This window comes from Pelodiscus sinensis, chromosome 4 (genome assembly GCF_049634645.1).
Source record: "Pelodiscus sinensis isolate JC-2024 chromosome 4, ASM4963464v1, whole genome shotgun sequence".
NCBI classification, from domain to species: Eukaryota; Metazoa; Chordata; order Testudines; family Trionychidae; genus Pelodiscus; species Pelodiscus sinensis.
This window is the reverse complement of record NC_134714.1, coordinates 108550447-108569103: the sequence shown is the minus strand read 5'-3', so window position 1 is coordinate 108569103 and position 18657 is coordinate 108550447. Positions and strand designations below refer to the sequence as shown.

Below are 18657 nucleotides of genomic sequence, written 5' to 3'. Positions count from 1 at the left end.
TTTTTCAGGAGGGAAACAGTTCCGGTTCTCACCCTGGAGAAACTTATACCATTTATTTTCTCAAACCAGTTTTAAATACAGGCAGTCCCCGGGTTACATGGATCTGACTTACATCAGATCCCTACTTACAAACGGGGTGAGGCAACCCTACACTAGCTGCTTCCCCCCAGCAAACTAGGGAGACGCGAAGCTAGTGCCGCCCCCCCCCCCAGCAGACCAGGGAGACGCGCAGCGGCTTTTCTCAGCAGACACCTCAGCTTGAGAATAAAGGACTGAGGGAAGTGAGGTGTGGGAGAATAAAAGTGAGCTCTGGAGAAATGTTTGGCTAGAGTTTCCCCTACAATATGTACCAGTTCCGACTTACATACAAATTCAACTTAAGAACAAACCTACAGTCCCTATCTTGTACGTAACCCGGGGACTGCCTGTACTGATGATTTGCTAAACTGCTCCTGAAACTCATTACCATGTTATGTGCTTTATATAAAAATTTACATTCCAATAGCACTGCTGTGCATGCCAGTATTTTTATTGGAAGGTTAGGGAGAACAAAGTATTTTGTACTGAGGGCATAGGACCCTTCTGAAACGCGATAGATTTGTGTTCCTTTATGATCTGGTTGAGTCTAAACTTTAGAGCATGTAGTCATTACACACAGAACTTTATTTATATTTCATGAGTTGCATTTAATTTTCTTGAGACTACTTGTGCAGTTTTAGTTAGGCAACACTTCCATGGACCGTTGTGGGAGCTTTGCCTAAATAAGGTACAGCTCCAGTAATTGCAACTTGGTGTTCTGTTGACTGACACATATTTTCTAATGAATTCTCTTTGTCTTTGCAGTGTTTTAGATGATGAAGGCAGCAATCTGCGTCAACAGAAGCTTGACAGACAGGTAAGATCTTGGAGTCTGCTTTCGGCCTATTTCCTTTTTCAAGTAGGGCTTGCTTAACTGAATTATCGTGGGATATGGAGACCTCCTTTCATTGACACACAAGGCTGATCAAGGTATCCTACCAGAAAATTACATCTTGAAATATTAGTTCTGTGGCCTTCCAGGAGTGTGCTATACATGCATAAGTGGTGGAAAGTAAAGGATTGTGAAGATTATGATTAGTGTTAACTTTTTCTTATTATAGTAATTTGAGTGGTTTTCATTTTTGTTGACTTAGAGGTGCATTACGATGACTTAGAATGTACTATAGTGATAGAAATGTAGCCGTGTTTCAGCCGTGTAGCTGAAACAAAATGCAGGACTATGTAGCACTTTAAAGACTAACAAGATGGTTTATTAGATGATGAGCTTTAGTGGGCCAGACCCACTTCCTCAGATCAAATAGTGGAAGAAAATAGTCACAACCATGTATACCCGTGGTCCCCAACCCGGTGCCCGCGGGCGCCATGGCGCCCGCCGTGCACTTTACATGCGCCCGCGGAGCAATCTGGGGGCGCCGCGCGTGCCCTTGCCGGCTCCGGCCTTGGCCCCGCCCCCGGGGGCGCCGCGCGTGCCCTTGCCGGCTCCGGCCTTGGCCCCGCCCCCGGGGGCACCGCGCGTGCCCTGGCCTTGACCCCGTGGCGCTTACGGGGGGGGGGGAGGGCGCGCCAGCCCCAGGCGCGTGGCTATGGGGGGGGGCCCCCGGCCCCGGGCGCGTGGCTATGGGGGGGGGCCCGCCCCCGGGCATGAGGCTGGGGGGGGCCGCCCCCGGGCGGGCAAGTGTCCCCGCCCCCTGGCGCCCGGCGGGCGAACGGCCATGCCCCCTGGCGCCCGCCAACCTGAAAAGGTTGGGGACCACTGATATATACCAAAGGATACAATTAAAAAATGTATTTATATGTGTTCGTTTTTTTAATTGTATCCTTTGCTATATATGGTTGTGACTATTTTCTTCCACTATTTGATCTGAGGAAGTGGGTCTGGCCCACGAAAGCTCATCATCTAATAAACCATCTTGTTAGTCTTTAAAGTGCTACATAGTCCTGTATTTTGCTTTAGAATGTACTGTTCCTTTTGGCAGACTAGAAAAAAAAACGAATAGCAGGGGCGTTAACCAGCTGAGAATTAACACGTAGTTTTCAAAATATTTCTCTTTATTCCTACATCATAGTTCAACAATACCTTAGCCTGAGCCCTGTGAGCCTGAGGCTAAGGCCAACTGAGAGTTTTTAATTGCAGTATAGATATAACCACTGTGGTCAAAGGGAATGTTACCATTGGCTTCAGTGGAATTAGAGTTTCACTCCTTATCTTTAATTTACCCTCTTTCCAAATACCTCTGGCTCCCTTACAACATGCTCTGAGGCCTGTCTACACTACCAAGTTTTATTAACAAAACTTATGTAGAAACCCAAAAGTCGTCAATACAAAAATCCCTAAATGATGTTCACGCTTGCTCCTTGTCGATAGGTCATGTCCATAGCAGAAGCACCAACATCGACCATGTGAGCCGTACATGGGTATATGTATCCCACAGTGCAGAAATGTGAGAAGACAGAGCTGATTGCTGTGCATGTTGGGATTCCCCCTGAATTCTCCCACAGCCTCATGAGTAGCCCTGTGAGCTCGCCAGGCTGAGATTTGTCAAAGCAACATGGCAACCTGTCTCTTGCCCCGCACAGCAAGTCTGCCTGCTGCTGTGCTCCTAGTGCAGGGCAGAGCAGGAGCACTCCAATGATTTGTTCTTTGTGTATTCCCCAAACAGAGCAGCTCATTCAGCTGTTAGATACTTCCCAGAGCTGAGATAGAGCAGGGGCACATGCCTGCAAGGCAGCAGAGATCAAAACACTGAGGTGAGCTATCAGGGCGGGCATTGTGGGATGCTGGCTGAAGCCAGTTCTGTTGAGAAAACAAACAGCAGTGTCTACACAGGCTCTTTGTGGATAATAAAGAGGGGAAGAGAAAAAAGTCTCTCAGAAGGTGGAAATTTTTTGTCGCCAAAACTGGGCGTTTTCCCCCTCAAATGTTGTACTGCAATGCGCATGTTCTCGCTGTTTTGTTGCCAAACGGCAGTTTTTGGCATCAAAATTTGGTAGTGTTGACGAGGCCTTATTCATTAGCTTTGAACTTCTGTTCCATTTGCTTCCATTGTAATGTCTATGCCATACCCATCATAGTTCCTTCAATGTATGCCCCACTTCAATATTAAATACTTGTTGTATGTGCCATCTTGTCTCTGATTGCAGTGTTGTTATAGCCATCCCATTCCCAGGATATTAGAGAGACAAGCTGGGGAAGGTGATATCTTTTATTGGACCCACTTCCATGGTGGAAGAGACCAGCTTTCGAGCTACACCGAGCATTTCTTCAGGCTTAGGAAAGATACTTGGAGTGTCACAGATAAATGTCAGGTGAATCAGATTATTTAGCATAAGTAGTTAACCCATGTTATAAGGGATGATTGAAGGTGAATTGGCCTGTTAACATCTCTGGGAAATTAAATTCATATCTTTGCTAGACACTAAAAATCCAGGTCTTAATAAAGACACTGGATTTATGGTTTATTACAACATTCAGTAGCCCACTAACCTCTCTCATTTTCCTATAGCTCCAGTGGTGTTCATGGGCTATTTCACCTTGAATATTTCCTTATAATATGTGTTAACTACTTATGCTAAACTGAATGATGTTGTTTTTGCAGATAGAGACTAAAACGGCTACCCCATGAGACTTATCCATTGTCTGTATTTTAGCTGTGACATGCTGAGTACCTTTTCCAGGCCTGAAGAGTTCTGTGTAGCTCCAAAGCTTGTCTCTCTCAGCAAGGATCACCCACCTTGTCTCTCATGTTGCGTATGAGTTAGACTGTAACCTCTAATTCATGTTGAGTAGCAGTGCCGCATTAGTGGAGTAAAGTAGTACTCAGCATAAGGGAAGGCTGTTGGAAACTGATCCTCTGTGGGTATTCCTCTATTTTAACCCAGCCCTTTTGATTTCACTCCATGCTGTTATAAATAGCAAAAGACAACCCATGTACTAACAGCTCAGTTTAGAGGAAGGGGACAAATAATACATTGGGTTACCAAAATTAAACCCCGCTAAGCCCATCTCGTTCTTAAGGCTGTTCCGACTGCTTGTGATAGTAGTACCTCATAAGTGTATGTTGGCACCCATCACATTCTAAATTTAGAAACATCTGAAGGGAGAGACCCATGCAATCGCAAAGATAATCTCCTGCCTTCTAGCAGTGATATCTGCTTTTCACCTGTTGTAAATGTGAATTTAAATTGAAAATACAGTGTATAGTTAAAATTCAGCATGTATCATTGTTCCATTGGGATTGTGTCCAGTCTTGTCACTTGATTTGAGTTTACAGATTATTTTTTCTTGATTTACAAAAACATAAATCAGTATTTTCATGCCTCATGCTCTTGGTTATCGTATTGGTTCACAGCCAGTACTCCCACGCTGTTGGCATTCCAAAAGATGTTGCTTTTTATCCAGCGCTGGCAGCCAGTAGACCATCTATTTTACCTGTTTGGTACTTTTAGCAGCAATTCTATGGCCTGGCATCTCAGTGTCCTTTTAGACTATGCTCTTGCCTCTTGAAAATAGCACACAAGACAAACTGTCGTTGCTGGATATGTAAGGATGTCTGTTGCAATTCATTGGAAATTCTACAGTATGAAGCCAAATAACATTCAGTTAAGCGGAGTTTACAGAACAGAAGCTATATGCACATATACTCCCCTAAATATGGCGTTTATTTCACAGTAAATTATTTTTCTTTGTATTTCCCCCAGCGAGCACTGCTGGAACAGAAGCAGAAAAAAAAACGTCAGGAGCCACTAATGGTTCAGTCCAACGTAGACAGCCGTACAAGAACGCGCAAAACGAAGCATTCAGAGGAACAAGCGCCGTTGGTTGAATCATATCTTAACAGCAACAGCAGCACCATTTTTCATGGTATTTTGATGTGATCTATTGAGTGCCTGTTTGCTGCTAAAAGTCCTGTTATTTTCTTGAAAAAGGAAATTAATTTGGGAACAAGAACATAACCTTTTTTAAATGAGCACTTGAAAGCTTAGCTCAGCTGTGTCTGGGGATGAAAATAACAATAACTATGCAGAATTCCAAAATAATCACTATCATAACTTTAAAATGAACTTTTTTGACAGTGGAAACTTTGGACAGTGTACTCCTTGCTTGGCTGTTCTCCATTTAATAATCCGTAATCTCCATGTTCTCCCTTTGAATCTGATTTCAATATGTGAAAAGGGTTCTTGATTTTTTTCTCCAAAGGTAAAATGCAGTAGTGTACTATAATACTCAGAGGAGCTAGGAGAAATGCAGGTTTGAGTCTCCATGCCACTCAAAAATGTGGGTAAGTTTTTTTTCTTCTCTGTGGAATTTATTCATAGAAGTTCCAGAATGCATCAGTTATAAATAGGGTTTTGAATAGCAAACCTCTTTTAACAACCATGCTTCTGAAAGCTGTCGAAGCAACAAAGATTCAATTTCAGATGAAGAAAAAAAAAACCCACATTATTTTCACTCTTAATCGGAGAGAAAAACATCTCAAAAGAGACTAATTTTTCACCATGCTGTCTAGGAAGTTGATTTTGTGCAGAATTTTATGAAAATGTTTTCTTTGGAGATAGAAAACTTTCCTTTACATCTTTCTCAGCACAACTAATCAGAGGGGCAAAATCTTGTCCTAAGAAATGTTATTTTATGATACGCTACAGCAATTACCCATATGCTACCTTTATTGCAAACTTGAATAACACGGATTTCAAGTCAGCTACAGCCCAGAGAAACCAGACATCGTCCCACAAACAGTCATTAAATCCTTATTTATACTATACTAAATCCTACAATGGCTTGCACCTTCTGACATCTGTGCGGTTACCTACTGTGTTTCTTAAGGCAGAATTTGGCCTTTCTTATCACATCGTATCCATTCTCTCTCAGTTTCTTTTTATAAATAATCCTTAGCAGGTGTTGGAATTCTTCAGAGTGTTGCAGAATGATTACCTCTAATCCGCTGTATAACTAGGATGTAATCTTAAACTAAAATAGAGAATGAGTAAAGTAAGAATTACTTAGACAAGTTACATGTCTTCAATTTGGCAGGGCCTGTCAAAATACTTCCTAGAAACTAAGTAACTGACTGAAGAGGTCTCTGAACTATTAATGATTTTCTCTGAGAGCTCATGGAGAATGGAAGATCCCATATGACTGTAAAAGGGCAAATACAGTTCATCTGTATAAAAAGGGGAATAGGGACAATCCAGGGAATTATAGACCAGACAGCTTAACTGATAGCCAGAAAGATAATGGAGAAAATAATTAGTCAGTCTGTTTGTAAATGCCTAGAAAATAATAAAGTGCTCAGGAACTGTCAGGAACAGATCATGTCAAATCAACCTTCTTTGACAGGGTAACAAGCTTTGTGGGTAATGGGGAGCAACATCTATAAAATATCTCAGCTTCAGTAAGGTTTTTCTGATACAGTCCCATGTGATCTTCTCATAAGCAAAGTAGGAAAATGTAGCCTGGAAAAACCTGCTATAAGATTGGTACACAACCAATTGGAAGTAGTCAAGCTGGAAAGTCATATTGAGGGTTCTGTCCTGTATAAAATTTTATTCAGTATCTTCATAAATAATTTGGGAAATGGCATTTAGAATAGGGGTATCAAATCCTATTTGTGTAGTTAACCGATTAAACATTATGTTTTACTGGGTAATTGATTAAACAGGGGCAAGCGAGGGCCAGCTGGAGGCTGGGGTTCGCTCCTGCAACCTCAGCCCCCTGGGAGGAGCCACTGCCAGAGCAATACCACCCTCGCCACCACAGTTAGTCCTGGTAAGCTCCCTCCCATGACCTCCCAGCCCACTTCCCTGGCCCTCCCCACCTCCCTCACCCTGCCCCGAGTCCCCCACCCCCTGCCCTGACCCCATCACACTGAACCCTATGATCTAAGAGCCCCACCTCCTGCTCTCACTCCAGCACCCTCCACCCCCTGCTCTGAGACCCCTAACTCTCCCAGCCCCATGCCCTCACTCCTTCACCTTCAACCTCTACTTGGAGCCCCCATCACTGCCTTCCCTAACTCCAGCACCCATCACCTCCTGATCTCAGCTCCCCCACCCAAAACCCTGCCCTGACATCTGCACACCCCCCCATCCTGGGCCCTCCACATACTTCACATCCCCCTTCCCTGACTCTTGTACCCCCACCCTTTTGCCAGAGCCCCCCACAGCTACCAGTGTCCCTTGCCCTGAGCCTCCTCCCACACCCAACCCCCACCCCACATGTACATTTTCCTTTTAATTAAAAAATACAGCCATTACTACAGTAAAGGACCTGAGCAATGCTAGTCCCTCTATTGTCTATTTGAGAGAGTCTGCCTCCCTGTCTATCTAGAAATCTCAGAGGGGTAGCCGTGTTAGTCTATAACTTTAAAAGGAGATTCTGTCTGTCTGTTTGACTTTATGTTCAAGAACTCCTCCTAAATGCTAAGAGTTAGGACCACCAAATTCAGTATGCATCTTCCCCTTATCATAACTGAAAGCAAGGTTTAGTTATGCCAGGAAAATGAGATGTGCCTAGAATGGGATTCCTTAACAGAAACCCATACTGAAAAGAGACAGAATTACCAGGCAGGGTGAAAGGGTCTGGTTGGGGTGTGTGCTACCCTTCCCAGGGACTGCTCCAGCCACGAGCCTCGTCCCATCCCCCAGGCTAGTCTTCCTGCCCCCGATTTATACAGGAACATTACTGGCTGTTTCCCTTTGTCAGGGAGTGAGGGGAAAGTGCACAGTTTGTTGCATTCCTCGCTCTGATTGGGGAGTGCAGGAGGAAGATGAACCTGGACATGCCCCAGCTGGGGGACATGTACCCCTCCCATGGTTGTGCCCATTGGAGCTGCAGCGGCCATGGAGAGGTGCTTCTCACCTGGCCCCAAGCAGCTGTGGTGAGAGAGGGCTGGAGTAGTCCTCTCTCCCCGAGGACAGCCCGACATATTGAACCCATCATCTCCAGCCTCACCCCAGAGCAATGATTTAAATGAAGAAAAACAAAAATTGAGTTAAGGACTCAAGCAACACTGGGTAAATCATCTAGTATTATATATGAGTGAACCTAGTTTTGGTGAGGCACTAGAATGTCAGCTCTGAAACTCTTTACCCAAAGAATGAAAAAGAGTATAGCCAGTAGCCATGTATGCTTCCCTAGATATTAACAAAATGATGTGCTGTAACTCTTAACAGAGAGGAGAGAGACCAGTTTGTTTTGCCCATTCATTTCTTGGTGTGTGTTAAAACTGCCACTGGAAGTCCCCATTAGCACCCTTAGGCCATGTCTACACTAGACCCAGCAGCTTGGCTTAAGGTACTCAACTCCAGCTATGTATTCTACATAGCTAGAGTCATTTTAAGTGAAAGGCTGACAGTAGCATTTGCTCGCTCCCATTGGTTTCCCTTACTCCTCACAGAAGGAGGAGTACCAGACACCAGCGGGGGGCTCCCCCTGAGTTTGATTTAATGAGTCTTACCTAGAGTCACTAAACCAAACACTTGAAGATGGATCATGGCGGCAGCAATCTTTTTTTTAAGCGTAGACAAGGCCTCAGTGTATTGAGTGATGAACATTTCTCAATTCAAAAAATGGACCAAGACCATAAAACTCCTTTTGAATATGTCACTCAACACTGAGTAGCTGATAATTATTTTTCAATCTCCATTTGCTTTTGGCCTAGGAGTGAAAGGTGGTATGTTCAGAGCCCATCTGTAATCCCAGATAGATCTTGATGTTTTTCATTTGTCATTCAATTACCATATTAGCAGTGGTAACAATTAATACTACAGGATGACTTCAGAAAGTAACATTAGCTGTCAGGAAAAGGCAAACTGCAGGCACAGTGAGGGCTTCTAACATCAGTGTTCCAGTCCATTGAGCTGAATTGAGCCAAGCAATTAGTAAAGGACAATGGCAACACTGAAAGAATTTCCCCCCTTGAATATTGAGTTGAGCTACCTGTAACAGTCCAGCAACTGTATTATTTCCACATTAGATGGCCATTGTGGCTGGATCATTTTAGACCCATTTTGCCCTTTTTTAAACTCTTACTGAAATATCAAGCTTGTATTTAACTGCAGTACTTGTGGACTGGTGATCTACAAATGGGGCCTTTATATGAAAGAGGAGTTTTGAGTCCTATTACTGTTTGGAATAAATTACAATGTTACCTTTTGTTTCAAAACATTGCAGATAAACACTCATCATTATAACTGCTTAACAGTTTTCAACAATATTGTTTTTCTCATTATATTTGCTTCATTATAGAAGAATTAAAAAAATAAAATAATTCACAAGAATGTCTGCCCAGAAAAGGCTGTTTATTAACTACTTTTTTTCTTTCTCCCTGTTTGTTTCCATTTAATATCCCTTGTAAGGCATACTGGTACTAGTTAATTTAAAATGTTTACTTCCAAAATCCTGTTAGTAATTCGGGAACATGTCTGCTGGCTTATTTTCAGGTATCTTCACATCATATATTGCTTTAAATTTTCTTTAGAATTTGGCAAACATATGAGCTCCTCCAAATGTGTGATAACAAAATTCTTCAATGTACATCACACTTTTCAGGCTATTTAAAGTATTGCAAATATCTGATGTGTGTTCCAGGATATTGTCATTGGTTTAAGTACAGTAAAGTGGGGAGTTGATATTTACATACTTGCAATATTTGCTTTTATTGCAGTAATAGATTTGTTTTATTATAGGATTTACTAAATCATGGTAAATTCACTAATTTATTTTGTAATAAAAACAACAAATGGTCTGGTAGCACTTTATAGACTAACAAAACATGTAGTCTATAAAGTGCTACCAGACCATTTGTTTTTTTTTCTTTAACAGACTAACTCAGCTACCCCCCTGAAGCTTATTTTGTAATGATAGTCTTGCATCTATTGAAGCCAATGTGAGTTTGACACACATATAGGATTGGGGGTCTGTACACAATAATGCACAGCAACAGTTGAGTTTTAAATTATCATTTGATCCCAGATTTGTGTTAACCTAGTAACCACCCCTATTCTGATGTAAAATAATGCTTTCACTGATTTATAAAGAAGTGGCCTTTTCTACTGCCTCCTTACATTTTCTGCGAAAGCAAAAGGCAGTTTTCATAAGCAAGAAGGTATACTTGTTTTTTCCTGTGAAAATGGTGAATTTCCACTTGGAACAAATCCCTTTTTTTCACAATTTTGAGTGAGGATAGACTCTGAACAAGGTGAAGTCTGCTTTATTGATGTAACTTTTTTGTAGGTGTGGCTTTGGTATGTTTGGAATTTAAATATTTTGAATTAAAAATAGAATAAAATTCTCCTTCAAGTAATTTCACAACAGCTTTTGATTTAGAATTTAGATTAACCATGTACAAGATTGCATATGGCTACAGAGAAAGTAATTTTGCTGTGTTGCTGTAGCTGTGCCAGTCCCAGGGTATCAGACACAAGGTGAGTGAAGCTTTCCATCTTACACAAAGCTCTTCAGGATTGCTTAGCACAAGTAGTTAACACATAACCTCTCCAGTCAAATGGGGGTGGAGTGGGGGATGGGAAGAAAAAGGTGGAGGAGAAAGACAGTTGGGTGCTGAAGCAGGACTGTCCACTAAAAGGGTATGTCTACACTTGCACCCTAGTTCGAACTAGGGATGCAAATGCAGGCATTTGAAATAGTCAATGAAGCGGGGATTTGAATACCCCTCACTTCATTAGCATGATCTCGCCGGCGCATTACTGTGATCAACAGCTGTTTCAAAAGTGAAAGTGCGCACCAGGACAGGTTAGTTCGAACTAAACCCCTTGATTCGAACTAACGTTACTCCTCATTTTTTGATGTCCTGGGGCCAGCACAGCTACGGCAACACTGTGTACTTTCTCTTTGACATTTGTCAGCAGGGTAAAATGAGATGTCTGTGTTTTGTGCCAAACCGATTTCTGATCACAAGTCGTCTGCGTTGTTAGATTTGACATGTCATTCTGTTCTGGCAGGATAAATGTGTGTGTGTGAGAGAGAGAGAGAGATTGTGTTTTCCATTAAATGGCAATTTGTTAGATTTTAAGGTGACATCATTTAATCATTCATTTTAAAAATATGTGAGCACGTTCAGTGAAATGTAATGGTTTGGATCCTGTTTTCTATTGACTTTGGTCTGAGACAGTCTCTGTTCCTTTTTGGGAGAAGGCAGGGATTATGTCCTCTGCATTAGATTATGCTCTTGATTCTTGGAAGTGCTGCCTTACCTCTTAGTAAAGCGTGGGAGAATTTTGCATTAGAAGATTATAATAATATTTAGAAACTCCAAGGATGTGTTTCAAATGGCAGCATGAGACCTCCAGCACATGTTCCCAGTATTGACATTTCCCCTGCTAATGCAGTTTAAAAAAATAAAAAGATTGTAGGTAGATGTTTGAAGAAGTGCTCAGTCTGTTCTCTTGTCTGACTTGGTAAGAGAAACTGCCAGTAGCTTATCTTGTCATTTACGACTTAGTACATTGATCCATTAGCATTCCAGATCTGTTTTTTCTAAACTGTCAACAGCCCTAAAGTAATGGCATGTTTGATACAGGGTATGTCTGCACGGAGAGCTGGGGGTATGATTACCAGCCCACGTAGGCATATTTGCTCTAGCTCCCAACAAGCAAGCTAGTGTACTAGAAAATGGAGTTGAGAGAGAGCATACTGGAATAAATTCATACCCTGAGGGTTCGTGTGGATTTGTACTCAGCACAGCTAACTCATGCTGCTGCTCACCCCTGCCTGTGCCTGCCCAGCTACACTACTTTTGTTAACCTGCTAGTTTGATGAGAGCTAGTGAGAATGTGTCTGCACAAGCTGAGAATCACACTTTTAGCTCCAACTGTACATGTAGGCATAGAGTGCGAGCCCTGATTCCCTTCTGCTCACTTTTTCTTTCCTGAATAAAGTATATCCAGCGATTTTAGCATGCCAGTCATGTGACCCATCCCACCTGGTGTCAGGAATGCCAGCCATATCAGATTTGCTTGCTAATTCCTCTGTTCAAAAGCCCCAATGCATAACACATGTAAAAAAGGGGAAGTTGAGAGCAGTAAGTAAACATCAATGGTTAGGAGATACAGGCAATTAATAAAGGAAGCTAAAAGTAGTATTGAAAAGATCTGTGGCCAGTAGATTTAAGGGATGATAATAAATTCTTTAAATATATCAAAACAATAGTATAGGTCTGATGCCAGGTAAGAATGGTAAAGTTGTTAGTCATAATGCCAAACTGTCAGTCATAATACCACAGAAGTCTTCAATAAACATTTCTGTTCTGCATTTGAAAAGAAGCAGTATGATATCTTATAGTGGTAAGGAAATACATCCTATTCCATTAGTAACTAGGAAGGATGTTAAACAGCAACTATTAGAGTTAAACATTTTCAAATCAATGGACCCACGTAGTTTACACCGAAGAGTAGTAAAAGAATTGACTAAAGAACACTATGAAACGTTAATGTTGCCTTTTCACAAACCTTGAAATGCTGAAGAAGTTCCAGATGATTGGAAAAAGTTAGCATTTAACCAGTATTTTAAAATGTTAAACAGGATGACCCGGATGATTATAGGTCCAGTTAGCATTACATTTATTCTTAGAAAAGAAATTGAAAGACTGATATTTGATGCAATCAGTAAAGACTTAAAAGATGGTATCATAGTTAATGCCAATCAATATGCTTTCGTGAAAAACAGATCTTGTTATATAAACTTAATATTTTCTATGAGACTATAAATGTACTTGACAAGGTAACTGTGTTAAAATATATTTAAACTTCTGTCAGGCTTTTGACTTAATCCCACGTGAAATTATGATATACAATATTAATAGTGTACAAAATCAGTCAGTTAAAAACTGATTAATAGATCTCAAAACATAAATGGACAATCATCATTCTTTATGGGTGTTCCCAGTGGAGTCCTTGAGGGATCACTGCTTGGCTCAGTGCTATTCAATATCTCTATCAATGATGTGGAAGAAAATATAACCGTTGCTGATAACATTTGCCGATAACACAAAATGATGGAGCAGTAAATAATGATGGAGACAGATCAGTTTTACGTCTGACCTGTATTGATTGGTAAGGTGGGCTCTTTTGAACAACATATGTTTTCATACAGACAAATGCAAGGTCACCTTCCCTCCTCTCAAAGGGGTCAAACCTAGAAGATGGGAGACCATATCCTGGCATGCAGTGACACTGAAAGGGAATGGTAGAAAACGGAATAGGAGCCCCTCCAGTCATGCTGTAGCAGTGAGAGTGAAGACAATCCTTGGATACGTGAGGTGGGAAATATCAAGCTGGAGTTGGCAAGTCCTGTTACCGGCGTATATTGCATTGGTGAGACTATACCTGGAATATGGTGTTATTTCTTGTGTCCATATGTAAAAAGAGATATTGAAAAATTAGAAGGAATTCAGAAAAGTTACACACAAGATTTGAGGTCCAGAAAAAATGTCTAACAGCAAGAGACTTATGAAGTTCAGCCTTTTTCATTTACCAAGGAGAAGGTCAAAAGGGGATTTGATCACAATCAGCCCACCAGCATGCACAGGAGCAGGAGGAAGAGTTTCCTGATAGTGCATAGGTCTTTAAGGGTTTTGCTCTCTCAGGGGACTTCCACACTCCTCTAGGATACTATTCCTCACCAAGATTTCCCCGTCTTCCTTGCTGGGTCGCTCAGTGTTGTACCATATCTGTCCAGTGACTACTGAAATGAAATACATTCCCTGCCACACTGGTGACTGAACAAACACCCTGTGGCTGAAGCTGACACTATGGTGTTGAAAAATAAAGAGTACAGACGAGCCTCTGGGTTTGCAGCAAAACTGCTTTTCTTCGTGTTGAGAATGCCGGGGATTTTTGTAAGCTGACATTCATGTTGACTCACTCCTTTTTCACTCGGGATTGGGCCTGCAATGAATGCCTGGATACGAATCCTGGCTTGAGGGGGCATGCGGACCGGACTTCCTTGCCTTGGTTCATGAACCTGGTGACAGAAGTGTGCATGTTGAACTCTGAGCTCACGCTCTGGGGATATTCACAGATGCATGCTGGACCTGAAGTGATTGGGATTCCAGATCTGAAGATGACAGGCACTGTCCTGAAGTAAAGGACTGGATGACTGGCATTCCCCAAACCTTGACCAAGAACAGCTAAGTCTTTGATGCTTCTGCTAAGGAGGGATCTGAAGACTACTATTCCATAAGCTCCTTTCCCTCATGCAATGACCTTCTCCACTTTTCCTGCTGTATCCAATCTATCTACCTTTCCCCCTTCATGGGATTCTTGTAATGATTATATTATTCATGCTCACTGTCACAAGACTTGACAGCGATGGTTGGATGGACCACTTGGGATATATATCTTGTTCCAAATAACCCCAAAAAAGAAGGTCTTTGGGTCTTGAAAAATAGCAGAAAAAAGCATAACAAGATCCTGTGGCTGAAGCTGAATATGTTGGAAGTCAAATTCAGACTAGAAAGAAGAAGCACATTTTTAATGAACAGAGTCATCCAGTCAACCATTAGGACAACTTATCTAAGGGATTTAGTGGATTCACCAACACACAATGTCATTAAATCAAGGCTGGATGACTTTCTAAAACATATGGGCTGTGTCTACACTGGGCTACTTATTCCGGAAAATCAGCCGCTTTTCCGGAATAAGCTGCGAGCTGTCTGCACTGGCCCTTGAATTTCCGGAAAAGCAACGATGCTCTACTGTACAAAATCAGCCGCTATTCCGGAAAAACTATTCTGCTTCCACTCGGGCATAAGTCCTTATTCCGGAACACTGTTCCGGAAAAGGGCCAGTGTAGACAGCCCAGTAGTCTTTTCCGGAAAAAAGCCCCGATCGCGAAAATGGCGATCGGGGCTCTTTTCCAGAAAAGCGCGTCTACATTGGCCACAGACGCTTTTCCGGAAAAAGGATTTTTCCGGAAAAGCAGCCTGCCAATGTAGACGCTCCTTTTCCAGAAAAACTGAAAACGGAATAGTATTCCGTTTTAAGCATTTCCGGAAATTCATGCCAGTGTAGACACAGCCATGCTGTAGCTCACCCAACACTCATCAGCTTGGTACAGAAATTAACTGCTTGAGATTCAAGTGTGCTGTTTTATGGAGAAGACCAAACTAGATGATCATAATCTAGTAATTAGAAACCCACTTAAGGTAATGATTCTGTTACCTTTGCTATGAATAGTTCCATTGAAGTTGATAAACATGCACAAATGCTATTCAGACTTTTTTTCTGTGGCAACCACTGAAGTTGACAGGGCTACTCGCCAATCAGATGATTCATGTCTAAGGGCAGTGCAAAATCATGCCCTAAACAAGTAAATCCTGGAACTATAAGATATGCAGCCTTAATTAATGCCAACCAGTGATTTTATTGCAATCTTACTCTTATGTTTGCAGAGAGTTTTCTCAGATTCTTCTGAAATCTATTGGCTTCTATTGGATTAGGATTGCCCCTTTGGACTGTAACCTCTCTAGGGAAGGTGAGGTGGGAAGGTCCCAGAGCTCATGTTCCCTGAATATCTACACCTCAGTTTTAGAGCTTGTAGCCAGACAGGAACCCCCCTTGTAACATCCATTTTTGCTTGCCTGGAGCATCCAGGGCACACAGAGCAGAAGGCCCAGGCTGTGTGACCGTGAATGGCTGTAAACAGAGATATGCCAATTGCTGACCAAGAGGCTGCCAAGGAGTGCCCTTGACTCAAACCCATATTGATACGAACACACATCCATCCGCAGGGGGAGGAATCTCTCGCCCAGTAAAAAAATGTCTAGTATTCACAATTTAGTTATCTCTCTTGCAAGTGTAAATTAACTTGAAACTTGCTTGTAAGAACTGGCGCCACAAAACGGACCAGTACAATTCGGCATCTTAGATAAGAAAGAGGATACGGGCCCCCAAAGGTATAAAGATGGGTTCAGCCGCGCATTTTCTCTGAGTGTCAATCTACCATCTATCTGCTGGTCGGGTTAGGTGTTTGATCTCCCGAGGTTCCAGAGGGGACGCCCACCTCGTATTCGTCTTTCCTAGGAATTGAGAGACCGGCCCTGGCCTGACACGCTGGAGTCGAGAGGCACAGAAAGGGGTAAAAATTGTACCTGGATGTGGTCCTTTGTTTAAGTATATATATACATAGTGTTAGAGCTCTTTAAAGATTAAGCTGTCACTTAGTACCATTATTTCTATTTTCTATCTTTATTTTCTTTGTAACCATTTTTAAAATCTGTATTTGTTAGCATTTAAGAAATAGAGCAATAGCCATTGTAACCATATGCTTTTATAAGTCTTTTAATAAACCTGTAACTGTTTAAGCTTTAACCTGACTCCTTCAGTTGCTGTAACAGAACCAAGCACAATTTAAAAGAACTTCAGCCGGTCATAAAGGGACAGACATAGGGAGAGCTTGGGCGTTTGGATCTGTGTCACTCCCAGGTGACAAGATCCGTTAGGGCACTTTTCCAGCCTTTCCCAGGCTGCCCGCTGCGAAGGAACTTTGTGTTCTAGCAGTTAAAATCTAAGGTGTAATAAGCTCTTCCTATATAACGGGGCGTCTGTTGGCCTGCTGGCCACCCTCTGCAATGGGACCCCGGTCCTAGCAGTAAAGACACAGACGTTAAACCTTTTCTTGGAAGCATACACACACACACTGCCCTGACCGTCGGCTGACAGAGCTGCAGATATTTTATTACAGTGTAGAGGTACCCTAAGAGTTGTTCCTGCGATTGTCGCATAGGGACCTACCCTGTAATCTTCTCAAGCACAGAAATACACTCACATGGATTGCTTTACACAATTGGGTTCCTACATTGTAACGTTGAGGATTAGTTTGACTGAAAAACACAATATAGGCCTCTAGGCTTCAAATAATATTTGTGTTTAAGAATAGCAGATCTCAAATTGCAATGGAGTTAAACCTGGCATTATCTGTTAATTAGACATAGTTTTGATCCTTGTACTTGACGTATTGGGAGATTGCTACAAGGAGTTATGCTCAGTTTGAGGGGCTGTGCTATTTTGAATCACAAAAGTGATACTCCTAAAGCAAGTTAAAGAGTAGTTATTTTTCCCACTGTTAAATTCATCGTCATTCTGTACAGGCCGAGCAATCTGCCTGCTCACTACCAGTTGCAGAGACCTTAGACTATAATCTTTTTGGGAGGAGACCATGTCTTGCCAAGTATTTGAACAGTACCCAGATAGAGACCCTGAACCTAATGGGGACCTTTGAGCATTACTTCAATCATTCAGTTTTATAGGCTTTCAACAAAACTGGTAAAAATTGCTGCTCTTTTCCAATGAAATTTAATATTTTTACCATTCTTTACTTCACTAGAATTGATATACTGCTAGGAACATCTCATATTTGTAGACTAGTTAAAAGGTTGTAGTTTAAGCAATGTTGAAACAATTTTAAAATAGCTCAGATACAATTATAGTGGATCACTGTCCAAATAAATAGTAACAGTCTCAACAGCCAAGAGATTACAGAGAAAGGTGCCAAGCCATTTTAATGGAGATCCGTGAGAGTACATCAAACAAGTAGGCAAAAGCCAGTGTATTTATTAAACTGTTGTTTAGTTTTCTGTGCTTGATACTCACTCTGGTTTCACTTGTCATGAAATGAGAAGTGTGAGAACTTTGATAAATGGATAGAATGGTTGCCTAGTAAAGCTGAGTGAATAATTTGCTCTGAATAATTTATCCAGCTGTTTAGCCTCTCTTTCCGCTCGTACAGTGTTTTTTCGAGCAGATTGCAAATTCTTCAAATGCATTCATTATTCAAATAAACATTGCCAGGTTTTTCTTAACTTGGTGCATCGATCCAGAAGAGATCTCTGGGTGTATTTAATATTCACTACATTGTGTGTGTTGGTTTGCTGCAATGGAGTAAACATAAGTGGTATTGTTTCAATTATCCACTTGTTGCTACTGGGCATTGGTGTGCCTTTAAATGTCATTTTGTTAGTTCTACCACTTGCCCTTGATTGCGCTGTCTTTATCAGATGTACTCTGGTGATGTGTGTTCAAGATGTCACCTAGATAGACTGCCTTCTTGGCTTTGTGCAGAAAGGTGGAAGGAACCTTGAGGAGGTCGCACCTCGGTCTTAATATTTAGGCATCTACTGCTGACATGTGCCAGCTTTTTAAATCTAATTCGTGCAACTGCAACCCACACTAATAATTATTTAACTTCGGGCTTTTATTAGTTCTATCAAAGCCCTAATAAATGGCTGACTGAAATGATGGCAAGCAGTTGGTCCTAAAAAACTCTTGAGTTTTTGGTTTTTCAGTTAGTAATATCAGAACGTTCCATCCCATTTCAATTAGGATCCATTTTAGACTCCTTTAATGGTGTTTGAGCTGAACATATTGGAATATTAAACAAAATTTTAGAGTGGCTTTAGAGTCCTGGCTAGTTATTGATCAGTTGTTAGGACAATACTGAATTTTACTAACTAGATCATCATAATGATGAAAGAAACAAAACCAGAAATAACCTCCCTTGTTTTTAAAAAGGAGAGAGACAGCTGCAGATATAGAACAAAATTCCTAGGCATGTAAATGTAAAAATTATCATCAGCAGGGGTTCTTTGCTGCCCTTGTTAA

At 41.6% G+C, this 18657-nt stretch overlaps 1 protein-coding gene across 6 annotated transcripts in view; it reads left to right on the top strand.

Moving 5' to 3' along the window:
* The window catches only part of TUB (TUB bipartite transcription factor), a 108758-nt gene that overhangs the window by 48251 nt on the left and 41850 nt on the right, over nucleotides 1–18657 (top strand). For all 6 annotated transcript variants that reach the window (XM_075928011.1, XM_075928010.1, XM_075928008.1 and 3 more), the window contains exons 2-3: nucleotides 844–895; nucleotides 4738–4900. In XM_075928011.1, the coding sequence (XP_075784126.1) occupies nucleotides 844–895; nucleotides 4738–4900 (215 nt within the window). The remainder of the gene's footprint in view (nucleotides 1–843; nucleotides 896–4737; nucleotides 4901–18657) is intronic.